The sequence below is a fragment of the Euwallacea similis genome, chromosome 32 (genome assembly GCF_039881205.1).
Source record: "Euwallacea similis isolate ESF13 chromosome 32, ESF131.1, whole genome shotgun sequence".
Classification (NCBI taxonomy): Eukaryota; Metazoa; Arthropoda; class Insecta; order Coleoptera; family Curculionidae; genus Euwallacea; species Euwallacea similis.
This window is the reverse complement of record NC_089640.1, coordinates 580,797-594,305: the sequence shown is the minus strand read 5'-3', so window position 1 is coordinate 594,305 and position 13,509 is coordinate 580,797. Positions and strand designations below refer to the sequence as shown.

Sequence of the window (13,509 nt, the reverse complement as noted above, 5' to 3'; positions counted from 1 at the left end):
AAAATTCATTTAATGATTTCATCGTCGTTACCCAAATTAATCGTAAATGGACATTATACATAAGAATCGATACAAGATAACCTCAAATAACGATATTTATTTCATCATGAAATGCCGGAACGAAAAAACTCGAGGGTTCTTTAACATTCCCCCAAATGAATTTGTGATCTTATCGCCATATGATTACCAAGCATTTGATTGATGAATGCTCAGACCGGATGCCTACCTCCCGATAAAGGAAATTACTTTTCGAATAGCAGATGACGAATTGAAATATCAAGATTGCCCAACCCTGTACAGTTGCCCTGTAGAGGGTCTTCCAGGTTCCCCCGAAGCGTATTTCATATACGTCAAGATTCTGAACGCAATATAATAGCACAAAGCAGGAATTTATTAAAGTATATTTAAGCCAGGTCGGAAATTTTTGACAACAAAGGTGGGTCTTGATGAAATATGCAATGTGGCGGCTTTGGCCCGCTATGAAAGTGTGCAACCTATAATATTGTGAGGTAAAGTCGTTATAGCGAACAATGCCGGGTTGAATGAATTAATTTTAGAGACTTTGTACTGAATAATTAATTTTGTATGTGTATGTACCTCAATGGCAAAAACTTCAGTTCCAGCTAAGGTTTTCCGGAGAAAATAAACTGTTCATCTTCTTAAGGGATTTGGCGCACACACTTAGCTCGTGTCAGCTGCAGGCCTGAATACTTATGCCTGGATTTCAATTTAAGTTGCGAATTACATGGTTTCGCTTTTCTTTGCCAACTCGCAAAATCCTCTGGCTTGTAATTCAGCGCCTCTCTGGAGAGAATTTCCTGTCAGAATTTCCTGAATCGATTCAACAACAACTTTGTTAGCGATTCTTTCTTCAATGCCCGTTTGATGGATTGTAAAGTTTGTCTGGTGGACAAGCCAGCGTCTAATTTTGGTCGAAAATAAGTGATCTGTCTACCCAGATTACGAAGAGTGTCAGGTACAGGCCAAAGTGCAGCTGGATCGATTTAACTAGAAAGGAAAACCGTGTCTGTTTGATGTGAAGTTCTTGCAGAGTCTTGCAATTTACTTGGTACAATTAGTTGTTCGATTGATTGTTTCTTGATTGTCTCTGTTAGCTTTGAATCTGTTTAGAATTTATATTGTTTAGAGTTCAACTGAAATAGTCACTTAGTTTCATGAAGTTTACCAGAATAGTGCAGACTAACTGTGACTATAATTGCATTGCTATTATGGTGGGGTTTCCCAGGGATTCAGTAAATTTGGGAACACTATTGATTCTCAATAGAAACTACTGAAATTTTACTGCAATCACATACATACGTCACACTGCGCTTAAGGGAGGAACTCAAAACCCATTTATTTTACTGTAATCGTTGAACGAACATTAGAAAACTCCCACCCTTCATCACGCTATAAAATACAGCGTCTAAATATTACACTTTGTATCATACGTAATTGGCTAATCCTGAGGTTTACAGAAAGATCTCTGTTTTGAGGGTAAAGTCACTGAAATGACTGCTTGAAAATGACTGATCTTTCAAATTCCAACTTGAAAGAGTCAATTTCCAAGTGAACTTTCTCCAATTTCTGTGTTCATTAAGGAACTTTACGGAATTTTCCATAATTTCGTGACGTTTCCAACCTACAAATTACAGTTACGATGTTGGTGTGATATTATAAACTCCTTCTGTTCACCTTTTACGGAAATTAGATATCGATTTTTGCCGTTCTATAGTGGTCCAATTTGAATTCAAAATTGGATTGAATATTGCTGAGGCTTACAAGAGAGTTAATAAAATTTTTCTGGTGGATAAAACTGTGTGAAATATCTAGCGATAGAAGCAGATCTATGAAAAGTCCTGTTTTTTTGAAAAAGTGTATGATGAATAGAATTTTCCTGACACTGAGAGAAACCTTCCGTAATATAAATTACGTTCTAAATCATATGGATGCATGTTGTAGGATCCACATCAAAGAGGTAAAAGTGTCTCTGAACACGTTCTAAATCATAGTTCTGAAGATCTTCAGTTCAGGTTTGCTGCCAAGACCTAAAAAAATGCACGAGACTTACAATTTATTTACCGCAAAAAACCTAATCAAACTATTTTTGGATCTTACATGTTCTAAATCACAGAGGTAAAACTTCTCAAAAACGTTTCTCAGTATGTTGTTAATCGAAATTTCATGCGTAAGTGCAATTAGAAAAGAGCATAAGGGGAAAAAATTCTTCCTTCAAGTATCTCGAAATGCTCAATTGAACGATGAAGAAAACTGATTTTCATAATTATTTAACATTGCCAAAATATGCATCAATTAAAATTCGGTCCTAAGTCAAGTAAATTGATGTTTCCTGCTCTAAATCTAACAAATTGAGCTAACTAGAAATGATTTTCAATTTATTGTAAATGGTATTTTTAACGACGCTTAATTCACTAATTAGACATAAAAAGAATTTCTCGGCCTTAAGAAGTTATGTTATCTTTATCTTAACCTTATTTTAAAACATGTCGTAAATTATAGTAGCAAGACCTATTTACTACTGGGAAAAAGTGGTTTTCATAAAAAGAAAGTACAGTTCTTTGGCATTCTCAAGACATGCTATAATTAAAGCTCTATCTTATACTAAATTTATTAATATCTTTTTGCCCTAAACTACGAGGTACTATAAAGAAATGTCTTCTAACATGTCCTAAATTCTATTTTCAGTGATGCTTAATTAAACAGAAAATTCCACGAAGAGTAAAATTTCATGATCTCAAAAAGTTATAATACTGATCTTATTTTCAACCCTGTTCTAAAACATGGTCTAAATCACAGTCTCAAAATGCTCAATTTACAAGTCAGAAAAAAAGTTTTAATATGAAAAAATTAGAAATCTAAATGGTAAATTTCATGTAAAAAGTTTTTAAAAAATTGTAACTTAAAAGTGAAATAGTTTCGGTTACAGTAGTAGTTTTATACAATACCTGTCCTAATGATCCCTTATTAAAAAAAAAGTTTGAACTTAATTTGGCTAGAAATAGTGGCGGATTGAATCCTAATTTAACTCGAGGCAACGACTGAAAAAATGCTCCTTTCTTAAATGAAAGTTTTCAAAAATTTACACCCTGAGAGAAAATTATTCTATGCCACTGCAGTTTCGTATAATTATATTTCTATCTACTCTGTTTAGAAGAAAAATTATGAACTTGATTTGAAAGGAAGCCTTGGCGTACGGGACTTTGCCCTGGCTCTAAAATAGGTTTTGGAAAACATATATTTCATAGAAGTTTTGAAAAATTTGTAACTTTAAGGGAAAATATTCTACGTCATATTGATGATGTGTATTTGCAGTTCTACTTATTTTTTATCCAACGAAAGAATATGAAGTTTATTTGGAAAAGTAATATTGGTGTATTGGTCAGAAAGATGAAGCAAAGCAGAAAAAAATATTTTAAAGAAGAAAGTTAGAAAAAATCGTAATTATAAAGGAATTGGTATATACGCCATTGTAGTTTGGTAAAATAACTGTCATATTCACTCAGTATTAAAAGCAAAACTGAATATCATTTTACAAGAAGCACTGAAGAATTGGATTCTAATCTGCTCCAGAACGGATTCCGGAGAAAGACACATTTTATGGAGAAAACATTCTTTCTCAGAGGAAAAAAATTATTCTGGCCTAATAGAGACATCATTTTAATATATGCGAATACATTGTACCTACCTTTGTAGGTTCTTGAAACTCGTAATGGAGGGTGGCAGACCTAATTTACTCAATGTATGTACATCAGACACCTGATTTGCATATTTTACATCTTACCTGTAGACATTTGTTTGGCGGTTTTAAGGAAATTTATTACTTTAACATTAATGAAACACAAAAATGTTCTTTTTTGATCTCTCTCGAGGGTCTCGTCCACATCTTGTGCCAAAGGGCTCTTTATCAATTATTACGTCTTAACAATCGCCAGAAGAAAAAGTTTTCGGTCGAACAAAAGAAAAACAGTTTCCCAAACTGAATTTTCTTTTCGGGAAAGTTAGCCGTAAGCTGAGTAATTTCTATGTATCTTTTGCGAGCGTTCGAGATATCAAAGCTTTGCTTTTTATTGTTTTAACTTTGTCTGGCTTGACTTCGAGTTGGATACATTTATCTGAAAGCTACCTAGAAAAGCTTAAAACAACAACCGAAGCTTTTAATATATGAAAATTCCCCTATCACAAAAGAAATGGGATGTTCTTTTTGTTTTTCAATGAATACTCTTTAACCACGACACAAGGCGCTTTAATCTCCGGTATGATCAATAAAAGAACAAAAATTGGATACTAATAAAACATAGATGATCCTCTATTTGAGTTAGAAATAAAATATCATAAATTTTGCAGGTCATCATCTTTCAAATTTTCTATGATGATCAAGTGCTACTCCTTGGTTAATATTGAAATTTGCGCAAAATTATTTTCGGTTTTTTTCCTGTTTTCGTTTGCGCTCGAACAGTCGTTTAAGTAAAGAAGGAAAAGGCATCAAAAGGCCGGAAATCAATTTCCAACGGAAAAATTACACTATTGCCAGGCCCCAAATGCAATTTGATCTGAAAGCCACGAAATATCTTTGCGACATCGACATAGAAAACATTCTCGTTAGCGAAATGTCATGTACTGCTGACTCGAACTCGAACGGTTCTTATTCGGTCGCAATCACGTCATTAGTTTTTAAATTACTCCACTTTTTTAAATAAGACATTTTGCCCTGAAATATAGAGCTGACAGGGCATTGAAAACCCTAATTATGTCCTGCATTAATACCTTCACTTTGCTATTAACATGGCACGGAATCCCTAATTATTGATGGCGAGCTTGTTGGGGACAAATTGTCCAAAAGGAATTTATCATCAGCCATAGAAATGGAGGTAGTTTAATTACCGCAGAGATGATCTATTTGCCGACGAGAGGTGTTGACTTTGCAATGAAACAATATTTGGTAAAATAACAATCTTTTAATTTCCATTTAATTTACAAACAAATAACTTCGTTAAAGAGACATGGAAATTCTTGAAAATGGTCTATGATATGTCCCATGTTGAATTCGCTACGAATTGAGCAGATTTAAGAATAAAAAATTCTCTCTAATATAGGATTAATAATGCTGTTTTTTCGGTAACATATGCGTCTCACTAAAACTTTCTTTTCGTAACATATGTTCAATCTTATTGCAATATGATATGGTAAAAAATTACAATATTTACAAAACCGGTAAAGTATTTACAATATCTCTAGTGTTTTTACATGTTAATTCATGACGGATCAATTTTACTTATATTGAGATTTGATTGCGCAGAACTTTTGTAAGCTAGATATGTATACTCGTATGTGAAGGTTTCATTGGGCTTCATGTACTAACCAAAAACTGCAATTATATACACGCTTATGTACACTAGTTATACAGGGCGCTACAAAGGTTTACAGTGTCGTGTTTATCATTGCCTATCACACATGGAAAATAAATGAAAAATAGGGAAGAGAGCACTAAGGAAATAACTTCTCTTCAAATTAATTCACATCTGTTTACAGAAATATCTATTCAGAAGCCCCTTATCATGGTTAAGCTCGTCTAATTGCCTTAAAAGTAGTAAGTACATGAAATAAATAGTTAACCTCGGCAACGTCGCTATTGGTGTTTCATGGCTGATATACGGCAGTAGGTGGGCACCCTTATGCAGCTTCTCATGCTTCTTTACGCACTGTTGCCGCTATTCCTATTATATTTTATTTTTGGAGTTGCACAAAACAATTGATTTTTCTTATCTTAAAGAAAAACTATTGAGCGTCTTTCAAATAGAGAATTTGATTTTTTTGCAATTCGTGGTAGAAAATTCCTATTGAAATTTTATACTTGAAAAGATTGTAAGAGTATATGATACTGTTTTGAATAAAACAATTATTCAAATAGAAAACTCATGATTGAAGACCCAAAATAAAAATGGAAGACTACTTGAGATTGGAAAAGGAAGCGAGAAAGCGGGGGAGGAACAGTTTCCGCAGGCATGTAGAGACTAACAAAAATGAAGAAAAATGCAACAAATTCGAAGTTATAATTTTTGAAATCTTTCTAGAAGATAATGCTTTTCAATATAAGTTTGGTACCAGCCTGTTACTTTATTAATCTATGTTTTCGTGATTACTAAATTTCGATTTTGTAAATAAAAAAAAATACAATTGTAAAATTTAGAAGAATCATAAGAAATAATTAAATCGAGATGCACCTCAGGTTGCCAGGAAATTTCAAGATCCCAGGATTTTGCTAATAAATCCGAAATTTAAATATTAACGTGAAAAATGCGAGGCGTCGAAATTGGCATTGAGAGATAATTCCAGAAATTTCTGCTGTTAATATCCACATCTTTCAAGTTTAAGCAAATTTTATAGAAATAAACTAAAATATGCCTTTGCATTATAGATAATTTAATATTGGGGTATTAATGCAATTGCTTCACCGCATTTTACATCTATTTTTCGTGATGCAAGTTTACAATAAAAAAGAAACGTAAAAAATAAATTAAGTGTGATACGCCTCTGGATTATAAGTAGTTCAGCAATTTGAAGATTTTGCTGGACAAACCAAAGTATAGATATTAAGGTGAAAAAGTTAGAGGCGTAGAGAAGGACAATTTTAGGAAGTTTTGCTGTTGTCATTCGTATCTTTCAATTGAGAAAAAAATCTCAACAATATCGAACCAAAGTGCGCTTCTGAGTTATAGATAATTTAATAACAACAAGCTGCCGCTGCCAATTCCAAAATTTAGAACATTATTTGAGAAAATCAGAGGCGGAGAAAATTGGGTATTCAGGCCGGAATTTCGGGACTGTATTTATACCCGTCGATACATAGAAAAAACTGAGGTACTCCCCTGGCTTAAAATTCCTGGTTAAAGCCAAAATTCCAAAATTTACCTTAGACAAGAATAGATAGAGACTGGGCCTTGAAGCCAATTCAAGAATGGTTATTAGTATCAATTTTTAGTCACTCAAATTGAAAAAAATGAAACAAATGGTCCACGATACGCCCTTGGATTATAAATGAGTGTAGAAACTAATCCTGAAGCAATGCAATCAGTGATTAACACTCAATTTTTAAATCATTTAACGTCATTTAATATGCGTAACAAACTTCTTAGAAAGTAATTACACCATCTATTGTTCGATATAGGATCAGTAAGGTCTCCAAACTGAATAATATATAAATCATCTTGCTGGAGAAAATGTGAGAAGATATAAAAGTCATTCGATAATATCCCATTTAAGATAAATTCGTAACTGATCTCTAAAAGATCGAAAACAAAATAAAAATATTTCATATAAAGGGTATGTTGGTTTTCTCATAGAAGCACCGTGCGTTTAGAAATGTTCAGCAAGATATATACAGGGTGTCTGAAAAGTGATGGCGCAAAAAGTAACACCAGATTCCTGCCATCAAAATATTAACATCCAGCGCAATTGTCGTACTCCGGAGGTTAAGATTAACAAAGATACAGGGTGTTAAAGTAAAAAAAATTACATTCTGTATCTTTGTCAGTATTAACTTTCGGAATATGACAATTGGGATGGATGTTAATATTTTGATGGGAGGAATCTGCCGTTGCTCATTGCTTTTGGGACACCCTATATAGAGAATTTTGTACCTTTGCTACACCCTGTATAAAATCCTCGTAACAATTAATTAATTAACATACATTATTATCTAATCTGATATGTACCAAGGTTCCCTTATTACTTGTATCTTAGTATTAATTTCACTAGAGATTGTATTTACACTTATTTGATAATAACTTTATTAGAACTTATTTGGTCGGAATTACCTCCTAAAACAAATTTAACCAATCAGAGTAAATTATTGAACTAAATATTTTGCTTTTCCTTTAAAACATGCCTATATTAATGGGAAACGCTTCAAAATCATCAATTCAATGGAAAATGTTTCGGTTTTAATAAACAAATCCCGGCAACAGATTGCGCTGAGTACCACGTTTGGACTGGGAATAAATGTTAAATTTGACTGGCCACTGTGATGGTCGTCTATTCAAATTTCAGCAGACCGCTGAAGTATCTCTTTCCAATATGCACAACGTGTGGCGGAAAAATACAAAACCGTATTGTTTCGGAAAACTAGAAAATTATTACTCCACCTGTCCGGGATACACAGTCCGGCCAATTTGTCCACTCCCAACGGAAAAAGCGCACGAGGCCTGCGATTTCGGCTTTAATTGACACGTTCCCGAATTATTTGCCCCATTTTAATAAAACCTATACAGTCTTTTTATATACACAGAGAACGGAAAATCACAGCACTATACTTCTGACGGAGGACTGAGAAACTTCTCACGAACCGAAACCTACCAAAAATAGCACCACAGCTACGAAGAGGTTCACCCCGGTAGAGTCAGCACTACTACTCAGCGCACTGGCCTGACAACTCATATCCACAGGAGGCAGCTTCATAATTGGCACGTGCCGTTCTGTAGCCGAGTCCCAGCAAGTGCCCTCTTTAACGCTCTCCTGGACGTTGTTGATGTAGTCCAAAGTGGAAGTTCGAGGATTGAAATTCTCCCTGGACCAGCGTCGTAACCAGTGTCCCAGCCATGCCAGATGGCACCCGCATCGGAACCGATTTCCAGAAAGCAACAAGCCACCTGGAAAACAGATTCGGGGGTTAAAACTTAGAGTCGCAATGTTAATATAGCGCCTGGAAATTGCCCCCCATAGTAAAGCGAAGTAATGAGCTTAATCAGCTATGCAAATTGCTGTCTTGCATAGCTATTCAAGCTGCGAGATAAACGACTTCGGCCGGGAAAGGCTTAAGAACTTGTGCGAACGCGAATGTGGAAGAAATTGATTTTGTTTAATTAATGACGTTTCTGGCAACGGGTTCATTATACGACGTTGTCAAGAAAATTTAATGTTAAGTGATTATGTAAATGGAAGGGGTCGACTATTTTCTTGCGATCGTTACGTTAGGCGTGACATGGTGTTTCGGTCTTTAACAGCAGGAAAATGTTGTTTATGCACTATCAGCATCATCGAGGGCCAAAATGTTAATATCCTGGTAAGTCTCCTAAGAAGATAGTTTGCATTAAAATGGAGAAATTAGCTATCACTTCTATGGAAATGTTCTCGTTAGTAAAACTACCAGGATATATTGGTCCTAACGGCATAAATATTTCATTCAAAGTGCCACTTTTTTTAAACGCAATGCAGTCCTGCTTTGCCTTTATCCGCTGGCCACACAAACTGAATACTCCCCATACCATTTGGTATTTGGGCATTTTCGGCTTGGGGCGACCAGTAACTCGTGATTTTAAATGGAATACCCTCAAGGTCTTGATAGTCTCTATTTAGACTTTTAAGGAAACTTCGGAAATAGAAAGTTGCCCCGAAAATATTCTGACTGTAACGAGCAGAGTTGGCATTTACTAAACCTTCAGTAGTTGCAAAACCCTCTAATTTGGTCCTCAAGGGAGGTAGTAAACCCATTAACAACCTACGTGATTTCTGACCTGGTCTACGGCTCGTGCGCAATCTTTCACGTTCGTGTGTTAAGAGCGACTTTCTTCACTTGTTATGTAATATGCTCTACACGTGCACATACAGTAAAAGTTTTCCGCATGTATGTCGACAGCAATGGCTTGAAATTGCTCATAAAAATTTATGACATACACCAACTTTGTTTTGTGTGCGGTAAAGTATTTTTTGCGGAATTTCTACCATTATTTGCTGCATTTTGTGGTTATTTATATTCAATTTCATTCGCTATCCATCTGTAATAATTAATTGCCGGTAGTGAAATGGCCGAAAAACAAATTTGTTTGTACATTTACATTTTGTAATTTTATTACTTACTTCATATTCACCGTGCTTATTTTTGCATAAAGACTAAAAATTTCAAACTTAAATTTTTGAAACTGAGTAGTACCCAAGTGATCTAAACAAAATGTGAATTTTTTATTACTTTAACGTAACTTGTAATTTTTAAAACAAGAAAAAATTGCTTTTTTTAGAAGATTTTACTGAGATGCGATTTTTTCAAATTTTTAACTTTTTTGTATAGCTTTCAAAAGATTTAAAAAAACAGCTGCTTTGAAGCACTAACACCCCGATGTGACTATAAAAATTTCCTTTGTTATAAAAGTCTTTTTAAGTATTTTAAAAATAGATATTTATCAAAGTGCCCTCGTATCTAGAAACTAAAAAACATATGTTTATCCAGTAGGTATTTGAGCTTATTAAATGAATTTCTTTGAGAAATGGATAGAAGAAAAATTAAGATTTCAAAGCTCATCAGATACATTTAATTCGTGGCCAGAGTATACCTTCCCCTTTGGACATTTCTATGACATCCAAGTGCAATTTTTCGATTGGATTTATCGATATGGGGCTTGTATTAAATTAAAATTAAACTGAACTAAATCGTTTTAATAAAACTTGTATAATCCAGAATTTAAATATCAACTCACCTGAAACCAATCCAGTTCCAATATCATCCCAAGTAGAATCATTCCCGTAAAAAGTCTCCGGAACCAACATGGTCAGCATATTATGGCTTAAATCAATGGATAAGTGTTGAATCCCCTCATGCATATGTGCAAATAATCCTGGAGGCAAATCTGCGATCTGAGTCCCACTAATCTTAATTGTCAAACTGGGGTTTCTGGAAATCTTGGCAAAAGCCTCCCTATGCACTATCTGCAAGTTCCTTCCAGTTATTTCTAAATAGACGATCTTCTTGTTGCTGAGGCAACTCAGCTGGTCCAGAAGTTCATGTTCTACAATGCTAAGTTTTAACCTCCTGAGCTGAGTCAAATGAGTCAGCAAATAGCAAAATTCTTCGTAGAATTTTTCTACTATCGGCCAGGTTTGCATTAGAAGCTCAGAAAGAATTCTAAGCTGCAAGAAGGCTTTGCCCTCAAAACGGGTAATTCTCTTCATGTTCTGAATATTCAAAGTTTGCAGAGATTTTAGTCCATGAAGACTATCCATAGTGATTTCTTTGATGGGGTTGTTGGAAATATCCAACTCTTTTAGATTGGTGAGAAATGGCCATAAGTGGGAGGGAATGTGATTCATGTTGCAATGGCTTAAATCCAGATGTTTGAGCTTTACCAAGTTCTGGAAAGAGTTCTTGTTGATGCTCTGTAGATTGTTGTAGGATAGATTCAAGTGTATTAAGTCGGGCAATGGAAAATTGGGCGTGGTGATTAATCCAGTGTTAGCCAGGCTCAGATACTTTAGATTTTGGGCATAATGGAACAATTCCTTGAAGTTGGCTCTCAGTGGGTTTGAGCTCAAATCCAAAAATTGCAATAAACTCAACTGAGTAAAAACATTGTCTGGTAGTATGGTCAATTTATTTTTGCTCATATCCAGATGATTAATATAAGGTATATCCCTGAAACTGGTCACATCTACATGTTCCAACACATTAGACTGCAAAGACAGATGCCTTAGGGTCATTCCAATGTCCTCTAAACTCTCACGAGGAACCACAGAAAAAGAGTTAAAACTTATATCCAGAAATTCTAGCTGAGTTTTGGCAAATACATCCCTGGGCAGATAACTCAGAGAGTTTTCTCTGAGGTTTAGAACACGCAGTTTTGGAGTTTCAATGAACTGATGATTGTGCAGAAAACTAATAGAATTCTTGGACATATCCAGAATTTGAAGATTCTGAAGTCCAGCGAAAGCCCTGAGATCCACAGTATTGATATTGTTCCTATGTAGGCTCAGCTGCTCCAAAGCTAGTAACCGACTGAAGCTGTTAAAATCCAGATCAATTAGTCCGTTGTTGTCTAAGATTAGCCTCTTTAGTAGAGGAGCGAACTGGAGACATGCAGGAATATTTAGAAGCTTATTATGGCGAATATCTAGGGTTTCCAGGGCAACTAGTTTAGTAGCAGTGCAAGAAGATATTTGATTGTAGCTGCAATTTAAAGCTAAAGGAGAACTGAGGTTTTGTAATTGTCCTAAATCCAAATGGGTCAAATGATTGAATTGTAAATCCAGATGTTTTAATGCGGGCAAATCGTTGAAAGCTCCTTGAAAAATGTTGAATAATTCATTATTTTTTAAGAAAACTGTACTCAAATGTGGCAAACCATCAAATGCTTCAGCTTTAATCTCCTGCAGTTTATTCTCATTTAGCCAAGCAATCTCCAAGCTTTCCAAATTCCTGAAAGTTCCACTTTCTAGATAACTAAGCTCGTTGTTGGATAACACAATAGTTGTGAGTTTTGAATGGATTAATGGTTTAAATAATGAGGGCGGAATGAACTGGATTTTATTGGAATCCAAGCTAAGATACTCGATTTCTCTGAGATTATCAAAAGAACTGGGCTTAATTTCATGGAAATTATTATGGTCCAAATAAAGGTGTTTCAGCGCTTGCAACTCTTTAAAAGCTTCATAGGGCAAGTCATCTCTTTCAAAGCTAGCTGAAAGCTCTAGAGTTTCCAAATTATTCAAACCACCGAAAGCCTCCAAATCCACATATCTCAGAGGATTGTAACTCAAGCTCAATTCTCTTAATTTGGGCATTTCCTCAAAAACTTTAGAATTCAAGCTGATTATGCGGTTGTTGTTGATGTTGAGGATTTGCACACTGGAACCCCAGTTTTCAAAATCTTCTTTATAAATCGAACTAATAACATTTGAGGCTATGTTAAAATAAGACATCTTAGAGCAGTTTTTGAGGGCCTCAGCTGGGATTTTGGACATGCGATTTCCGGTCATTGTGAGGGCCTTAAGGCTGTCCTGGAAGTTAATCAAAGAGTCTGTTGGCAGCTCTAGGAGGTGATTGAATGATAAATAGAGGAACCTTATGGCTTCTAAGAGGGTTATTGCCGCGGGGAAGGTTTTGAGTTTGTTGTGGTCTAAATCCAAGTATTCCAAAGTTTTTTCTATTCTTTGGAAAGCCTCCATCTCCATGTATTCAATTTGGTTGTAACTGAGCACAATTCTTCGACAATCTAATCCGGAAAAGCTACCAGTGGTGATAGTCTGGAAATCGTTCATTCCCAGGAAAACATCTCTAACGAATATAGAGCTGTTAAAAGGCCGCACTGGAAGAGTTTTCAGGAAGTTTTGGTCCAGGTCGATTTTCTGGATATAGAATTTTTTTTCGAATGTATGTTCTGGAATAGTTTTGATGTGGTTCCCTCTCAAGTAGAGCCACTCTAGACGAGGCATCGCCGAGATGATATCCAGAGGAAAATTCTCTATTAGATTATAGGAAAAGCTGACTGTTTTGAGAGATGAAGGCAGAGAGTGTTTGTGGATTTTATGGATTTTATTGGCATCTGCATTAAGCCACGTCAGAGATTTGAGCTGCCTCAAACCGTTGTGAGAGTTATGAGAAGAGGTGTCTGCGATTTCTGTCAGATCATTTTGCCCCATGAACAGAGTATTTAGAGTGGATTTCATGTAGGACCACTCTCCATTTATCGAAGATATTTGGTTGCTAAATCAAGAGCGTGTTAGTTT

At 35.2% G+C, this 13,509-nt stretch overlaps 1 protein-coding gene across 2 annotated transcripts in view; it reads right to left on the bottom strand.

The window, feature by feature from the left end:
* Positions 1 to 7,188: 7,188 nt before the first annotated feature.
* Positions 7,189 to 13,509, bottom strand: part of LOC136418015 (chaoptin) — a 49,317-nt gene continuing 42,996 nt past the window's right edge. For both annotated transcript variants that reach the window (XM_066403905.1, XM_066403906.1), the window contains 2 exons: positions 10,488 to 13,486; positions 7,189 to 8,666 (listed from right to left, as the gene is read on the bottom strand). In XM_066403905.1, the coding sequence (XP_066260002.1) occupies positions 8,356 to 8,666; positions 10,488 to 13,486 (3,310 nt within the window). In that variant the 3' untranslated portion in view covers positions 7,189 to 8,355. The remainder of the gene's footprint in view (positions 8,667 to 10,487; positions 13,487 to 13,509) is intronic.